Consider the following 9052-nt stretch of genomic DNA (forward strand, 5'->3'; position numbering starts at 1 on the left):
TACCCCAAGGCACTTAGCATAAAAGCATCTACCAAAAAGGCATATATTATATACTGAGTAAAGTGATCTGAAATTACTTCAGAGAGTGAATTGAGAAAAGGCAAAGTATTCTCCTCTAACAATAACCCCCCTTGTTTGTCTTACCTCTATTCACACAAAAGCTAGACTGAACGAGAGAAAGGATATCAATTACTTTTATTAAAGAAGACAGAATAATATCTGCAGGAAGCCTGATCTGTCTCCTTATAACTACGGTGGAAACAAGTAGAACAAACAAAGTGAACATTTCAGTGCCTGTGCATCTGGCTACTCAATAGACAGCAGCAGTGTTTTGTACTTTGTTCAATGCCACCTAATATCCAAGCGTAATACTCAGAATCCAACAGAAGCCTTCATTATTCTTTACTCTTTGAAGCTTAACTCTTCAATTCAGTTCACTTCATTTCACTTCTCTTAAACTTGGCCCTTAATCTTCATCCAAAATTTAACTGTAACCCAGTCTTTGCCCAACCCATTCATCCGATAACCTGACTTTTACCGACAAATAGTCTCACTTAAAATTTTAACTTTAAAGTTCATCTTGAACCTTCACCTTGGCACTAAGCCTCTTTAGAACATCATGTCTTGAACTTCTTCAATTAGTCCTCTCAGAGCTACACTCCCTGGGCATTGCTCTCACTTATCAATGGAGTTGCCAGCTCTGACTTACAAAATACAGTAGACCCAGTGTTTCCTCACAGCCATTCATCAGAGATGCCCCTCACTGCTGGAACACACTGTACTGTGCCGTAACGCCTGCTGCCTGAACAATGCAGGCCAAAGCAACGATCTTACTGTTCACCCAAAACAGAATTTATGGCAACAGCAAGGGAGTTGATGCAAATATTATGGTACAAGTAGGACTATCCAAGCAAGAGGAATTTTAGCAAGTAGTGTTGCTGATGCTGACAATATAGGCAGGAAGTACTGAGGCCATGGAATCAAAATATATCAGCAAAAACCTTTTGATACACAAGGTGGTTAGAACAAGTTTGTTTTTATATAAACACCTTGTAGCATTCACCATACCGTTCCGTTTCCCTGATCCTGCTGTTTTGAATCCCTTTTAAGAAAGGTTTGTGCTTTGCCAAAGTATTTGCTGAAAAAAATTCATGTAGCAGAAAATAGTGATAGCAAGTACGCAATGCTTATCCCATGACAACGCACTTAAGTGTTTAAGGGAGGCACAATCAATGACAAGACCAGGTGGCTCTGCAGCTTGCATTATTATTACAATACTGGGTATACAAGGGTACTAAATGTCGGGTCCCATCGGGATCCAGACGGTCACGGGAGGGATTGCACACTGTACATCTACCCGGTCCCGGGTAGAACATAAAAGTTATGGATTGCAGCTTTAACGACGCTATAAGTAGTTGACCGAGGTCCCCCAGGGCTCTACACTTGGTATACTAGTATGCTCCTCTACACCAAATCTCTTCATTGAAAATAGACAATCAACAAGCTCAAAATTCATTGTTGTGCGCTTGTAGATCTGCTACTTTCGCCAAATGTTCACCCTAGGGTTCACTTGGTTAAATAGATAGATAGTTTGTGTTGGCAGTTTCTTCCTCAACCCTGGAATAAACGTTACCTTACCTTGTAATGACCCAGAAACGAGTATTAACTGAGTCAGTCTCTTATACACAAATATATCAACACATATTGTACGTTTTATGCTCCCCAAAAGTTTGGAATGTTCAATGTTATACAGAAATCCGAATAGCTTACGAATAGCTGACAGCTAATGTTATTAGTTATTATATACTTATATAAGGACGGTGATGAGCTATGACAAAATTGCGTGGTTATCTGAAAACGATACCCTCCGGGCCAATCAGAATTGAGTATTCTCCATGGCCATGCTATAACGCAGTGGTTCTCAAAGTGGATTTTAGTCTCTGGGTTCCTTTAGGGGGTCTAAATTGACCCTTACAAGTCTGTAACTCAGACAGTACACAAATGGAACCAAATTGGACCCTAACAGGTCCTTTTGGTTCCATTTGTATTTAGAGTTAAGGGGAGACCTTGAAATGTAAAAGTTTGAGAACCATTGCTATAACGTGTGAAACACTCCTATACTTATACAGTAGGCACTGACCTGTGACATCACAGTAGAAGGTATGCTGGTAGAGCCTGGCCTCCTGAGGCTTAAAGATAATGTTGAACGTTGCTGTGGTGGATGGCCATATTTCACCCTCCTAGACAAGACAGACACAGACGGTGAGACGGATATACAGAATGGTAGACAGGGAGCAAGGAAGTGAGATTGCACAGGCATGCAACAACGCACCGTTATGTACAACCACTTATGTACAACCACACACGCGCGCGCGCGCCCGCACACGCGCGCACACGCGCGCGCACACGCACGCACGCACGCAAATGTGCAGAGGGGGGCCATCACAGAAGGTCAACTCCTCATAAATTACACTGCATAATAGTAGATAGATATTCCCGGGTAGATGGATAGACCTTTATTATTCCCGGGGGAATACTTAGAATAAGACAAAGTGAATAAGTCTTAGAGCTCACTGGATAATAATGTGGAAAAATCATTTTGGGTTGGTACGTAATTCAGTTAGTCTACCACAGTCTACCGCATCCCCGCGCAACACACAGCTCTGCACATTTTGTTTCTCTTTAAACAGCACCCTGCACCCTGCACTCTCTCACTCTCTCTATCAATTCACATTGTGCTTAAAATAGAAAGGAGAGAAGGGTCATTCATTAGCACGAGAGGCAGCTCTGAAATGACCGCTGCCTCCGGGGAGTCCAGCAACACTATACAGTAGCTCTGGAGCCTCCAAGGACCGCATGCCCGATTTATACTTGGTTGCTCGCCGTGTTGCTCAAGTTCGAAAATAGCAGCTCTATAAGCTCACAACACGTTGTACTGTGAAGTTTGTGAGCTTGTTGATCAGCAATTTTCGGCGCGTGACATCTGTATAAATCACCTGTGTGTGCCTGATTGTGTGCATGTGTGTGTGTGCGCGTGTGTCTGTGTGTGTGTGTGTGTGTGTGTGTGTGTGTGTGTGTGTGTGTGTGTGTGTGTGTTTGACTGCGCTGACTGTGCATGCCTCTCCACTGTCCTCTAAAGTTGTCCATAGTATAGCAGATCTGTGTTTGTATCTGGCCTAAAGACTCTTTGTTCTCCTTCCCCCGCTGTCCAGGGAGTCTGGCTGGCATCCTGGCAGAGCTTGAGCTCTGACTGAAGAGCAAAACAAAGGAACAGGGGTGTCAACAGAGGTCAGACTGCTCTGAGGAGGATCTGTCCATGATCCTCCTGTCATTAAAAGGAACCAGACACGACAGAGAGAGGAGTTTTCTTAACCCTTTGTAGGCCAAATGAGAAAGAAAACCATACAGAATCTCATTTCAGGCGCGATAAGATCACAATCCGTACCCACAAAGGTTTAAAGATCTGATGATCCGATGCAACTACGCGGTCAAATTGAGCGTTCATTTAACTCTGAGAGTGTGAAAATGGACCATTACAGGGTTGAATTTCGGTGTGCACAGTAAAGTTACGTGATATCATAGGGGCCAAGCTTTGAAGGACTTTGCGGAATGGTGCAGTAAAATATTTACACAGCAGCAGGTCATATAGCTAAGTGGGCTGAGGAACCACGCTGATGGTAAGAAAACAACACAGGGGGTGAAGGCAGACGATGAGTAAGCAAAGAGATAGATGCTCGAGAGCAATGGAGAGAGAGGCAGAGAATGCAAGAGACAGACAAGAACACACACACGTACGCATCCAGGCTTTGTGAGGGGCTGGGTGATGGACTTGACCTTTTAATTTTTGTTTAGACGCATGCACACACACACACACACACACACACACACACACACACACACACACACACAGGTTTGTATTACTTACTATGCTTGTGAGGACATCATTTTGGGACGCCAATTTTATGAATGCCATATTTACAGTTTATAGCATTTTTTTTAATGTAAGCCTAAAGCCGGAAAATAGCAGATCTACGAGCTTGTAGATCTGTTACTTTTCGGTGCAGGACACCAGCGCGCAACTAAGTAATCAGGCATAACTGTAACCCTACTCCTAAAACGAACTTCTAATCCGAGCCCTGAGCCCAACCTAAATATTTTCTTAATTGTAAACCTATCTCTAAATATCTTTTTTAACCATAAAACAACCATTTCTCTTCTGAGGGTCCTCACCATGTCTATGTCTCTAATTCTACTATACTTGTGGGGACATTTGGCCCTCGAAAGTATAGTAATACAAGAACACACACACACACACACACACACACACACACACACACACACACACACACACACACACACACACACACACACACACACACACACACACACACACACACACACACACACCATTGGCTCGACAGTGATGGAGCTGTGTGAGGAGAGGGGCAGGCGGTCCTCCGCAGCCTGCCGTCTCCGCTCCCTGAAGCTCCTGGAGAGCAGAGCGATGCGGTGGAACTCGGCGGGGTCAGACGCGCTTTCTGACAGGAGCCGCTCTCTCTCCTCGTCCTCCTCATTCTGCAGGTCTCTGGAAGGGGGGATGAGGAGGAGGGATTTGAGGAGGGTGTGGGACAAAGAGACTGACAAGAAGCCCAACGGAGGTAAAGTGACAGACATCTGACATTATTTCTAGTACAGAAATAGGGAGCAGCAGTGGCTCAGGCGTTAGAAATAGTCTTGGAATCGGAACGATCCCGGTTCGAGCCCCGGCCCTTCCTTGCTGCGTGTCGTTGAAGTGTCCTTGAGCAAGACACTTACAACTTAAACCCTATATACTTAGTTGACCGGGATACCCCAGGGTATCTATATTTGGTCTGCTCTTTTTTTCCCTCCCCAGCAAATCTCTTATAGTCGAAAATAGGCTAGCAGATCTACAAGCTCACAACTCATCATGTTGCAACGTGTTTTGAGCTGAATCTAGATAGCCTATTTTCGATGAATGTTTGCACCAGAACAGGGACGCTATAGGCCGGCTAGGGTTCAAGTGGTTAACCCTTACTGCTCCCTATAGGAGCAGGTTGGTCCCTTGCATGATTGCCGCCGCCCTCGGTGTGTGAATGGGTGAGTGTAATGCACATTGTAAAGGACTTTGGAGAAAGGGGCTTTATAAATGTACCATTTGCACCATTTATTTGCAGAGACACAGCAGAGCAGAGATTCTAAGGAGTCAGTATAATTACAAGGCCCTGGCGCCCTCTTTGTCTTTCTCAAACGTGTGTAGGTGCGTGCGTACCTCAGTGTATACAGATCTTCCTCCTCCTGGCTGGGCCAGGTCTTCCAGCAGTAGTGGAGAGGAATGTTGCTCTTGTTGGTGAGGGACACGGAGCGCTGGCTGACCAGTGAGATGTACGTGTCCTCCAGCAAGACAGAGGCAGGCTCCAAACACATGTCCAACTCCTCACATGCCCCGTACAGGCTGATGTGCACCTCCTCACCTTGAGCCATACACAAACATACAGGAAAATAGGTGTTTCTGAATGCATACACATACGCACACATACTGTACATTTGAGGGCTTTATATGGTTTTAAACCAGTCAAGGTACCAACTCTTTTCTAAATTGCATGGATGATGAAACTTCTGCTGAGGTGAAATGATCCTGCTACTCCTCCATATAGGCAGAGAGAGAATCCTACTGAGCATGTGCGGAGGAAGTCTCATCACTCTAGCCTAGCTTGTTTCTGATTGGAGTTGTGTTATAATTGCCCTCTGCTACTTTTGCCCCTGATCTCCCTATACAGAGAAAAGGATTAATAACCTACTAGCAACTAAGTGACAAAATCCGAAGGGAAACTATTAAGTCCAATCCAATCCACTCCACTTTATTTATAGAGCACATTTAAAACAACAGCGTTGAACCTAAGTGCTGTACACTCAATAAACAAATGTGAAAAAAAGAGTAAAACAAAAAAACTATAAACAGGGGAAAAACATGCAACACATAAGACACATTGCCTAACAGAGTCACTGAGGTAGCAACAACTCGAAGAAATACTTCTAATACTAAGAGACAGGCCAGGGCAACAACCATCAAAACTAGAGTAGTCTCCACACACACACACACACACACACACACACACACACACACACACACACACACACACACACACACACACACACACACACACACACACACACACACACACACACACACACACACACACACACACACACACACACACACACACACACACACACACACACACACACACACACACACACACACACACACACACACACACACACACACACACACACACACACACCCCTTGCGTGCGTACATCTACCAGCCTGTAGGTAAATCTGTTGAGGCTTTGTTTACATTCAAATCAGGAGTGGTGCAGCAGCTCTAACCTGTAGCAACAGATACTGTACGCATCAAAATCCTCAGTGTTCATTTAACTCCGACCCTTTACGAGTTCATTTGTTTACATCTTGTACACTCTCGGAGCTACAAATGCATAAATCAATACTGAGGATTTTACTGTGTAGGCCTAGGGTAGTGGCTCAAGAGGTAGAGCAGCTGTTTGGGAACCAGTACAATCCTCCTGGCTTAGTGCTGAATTGTCCTTGAGTATCCTCCAAATGCTTAATTTAAGCTCTGTAGTAAGACGGAGTCACGCACAGAAAATTGCTCATAACGCGTTACGATGCAACACGCTGTGAGCTCATAGATCGCCTATTTTCTGTGCACGACTCTGTCGTACAACAAAGTATCAATCAGGCTTAACTCCACCCAATGACCAGGTTGGCACCATGCTGTCAGTGTGCGAATGTTGAATGTAAAAGCACATTGTACAGCTCTTTGAATGAAGGTGATATAGAAATGCAGACCATTTTGTTGATTTCTGAAAATAAAGGATATTTTCCAGCTCCGTGCCTCCAGACCCCAAACCACATAGTACACCGGTCGGCGGGTGGACCTCTGACACTCATGTCACTACGTCGTCACGCTCATGTCAACATGACTCAGACATAAGGAGTTCCCAATACAGCTACACCCAAATATGGAGTGTGTTGTCTAACCTCAATGTGTCGTCATAGCATCAGGCACAAACAAATCAGTCAGCTTTGATTGAATTTTGATTGATTGAGTACTTTATTTAGAAGTTTGCAGAAAAAAGAACATGAAAGTACAAATACAAGGTCAACTAAATAGGATTTTTAAAAAAAACAAGAAATCCAATGGCTTATTTCAATTGGGGTCCTTTTGTACTCAATACATAGTGAAAATATATGGGCACAAAAGGGGGCATGCCCATATATGAGATCTCCATATATGGGCATAAAATGGACAAGGACTGACAGATACAGAAATCTCCATATATTCTCAATCTCCACATCTAGTTAATTATAACAGCTTGCTGGGCTGGCTATATTGGCTGTAATGTCTCACGGCAACACGGCTTGCTTCATCTTTGTTTTGAGATCGTAAAATGTCAATTTCTATGATGAATCTCTTTTAGATTCCACTGGCTGCTCCATGTGGTTTTCTGGTTCATAATTTATAACATAATAAGGTGACTTTCTTCTTCGTGGTTATTCTGATTTTTCATCTTGAATAATTGTGGAGCCAGACAATTACATCCACATGAATGTTTTATATGTGCTGTCATGCCATATCGTGCCTTTGGATGGAACTTACAGGTACTTAGTAATCAAACAGGCTGGGGTCTTGTATATTCACTGAATAAGGAGTAACATACTGTATGCTGCATGTGGCCAACTGAAAATTTCTAAACAAAAACATTTAAATTAAATCAAATGTAAATCACAACACATACTGTGTTGTGAATGATGCATGTGTCAGTGCGCTGCTGACACATTTGGCAGCCAGGGGATAGCACCTTTATGACACACACACACACACACACACACACACACACACACACACACACACACACACACACACACACACACACACACACAGACACAGACACAGACACAGACACACACACACACACAATTACACAAGTAAGACGCGCGAACGCAGCTCGAAAATAACAATAAGAAGAATCAAAAGGAATGAGCAATTGTAGAGAAGTGGGTGGTACAGTGAAATTAGTGAGAACAGGGCCGCCACAAGAGTTTGTGAAATGTGTTCGGTTAAGGCATGTTGCAGGCTGTTGTGCATTTGAATCAGAGCATTGTCTACATTCCTGGTGGTGCACTCTGGCGCACTCTGGCGGCTGCACACAGGCATTGCACGCACGTGAGTCACATGGGGGCGCGAGCCAATGAGAGCGCGGCTGCACACAGACACACACACACACACAAGCCGAGCAGGGTTTCATAGTAAGCTCCACTTGGGTGGAGCCTCCTTCCGCGTTCGCAAACACTCATGCCTTTCAGTGTTGTCATAGTTTGACCAATCATGACCAAACATGACCAATCAAATTGAAACCCCTGGACTATAACCTACTGTTGATGTGGGTTTGGGTTCTGTTCTGTTCTGTTCTGTTCTGTTCTGTTCTGTTCGATCAAAGTGCAACCAGTTCATCAAGTGGATTGTCTGCCAAAGGTAATACTTTAAACAACGCTTGGCATGGGGAAGCTGCCAAGTTTTTTATCTGCGTCTGAGCATTAGGGCCATTCGCTTCAGCTTTCCCCAACATAGCCAATTCATTTTTCCTTCTTTTTTTTGGTTGAACTGAAAGTGAACTGACCCCCAGTCCTGCTTAAGTAAAAGACAATACTCCAGACTGTGAAGAATAAACCTCTACAACAGCAGCACTGGCACGGCAATACAAAAAAAACACACACACACACACACACAAATATTGTAATTCAGAGCGTATCTAAGCTACTTCCATCAGAATGCTTTTCATTGACGGTTTCATTATGAAGACAGAAGTACAGAGGGAGAGAAAGCGAGTGCGAGAGAGAGAGAGAGAGAAAGCGAGAGAGAGGGGGAGAGAGAGGGAGAGAAAGCGAGAGAGAGAGAGAGAGAGAGAGAGAGCATTGGCTGAGCTCCAGAGATGCAGGCAGGCACCTC

At 44.1% G+C, this 9052-nt stretch overlaps 1 protein-coding gene across 1 annotated transcript in view; it reads right to left on the reverse strand.

Moving 5' to 3' along the window:
* The window catches only part of hydin (HYDIN axonemal central pair apparatus protein), a gene marked incomplete at its 5' end in the record, with an annotated part of 110902 nt that overhangs the window by 87159 nt on the left and 14691 nt on the right, over positions 1–9052 (reverse strand). Inside the window, 3 exons of the mRNA XM_080438159.1 lie at positions 2141–2240; positions 4408–4585; positions 5291–5492. Of these exons, the coding sequence (XP_080294285.1) occupies positions 2141–2240; positions 4408–4585; positions 5291–5492 (480 nt within the window). The remainder of the gene's footprint in view (positions 1–2140; positions 2241–4407; positions 4586–5290; positions 5493–9052) is intronic.

Source organism: Gymnoscopelus braueri, assembly GCF_963280865.1.
Source record: "Gymnoscopelus braueri genome assembly, chromosome: 9".
NCBI lineage: Eukaryota > Metazoa > Chordata > Actinopteri > Myctophiformes > Myctophidae > Gymnoscopelus > Gymnoscopelus braueri.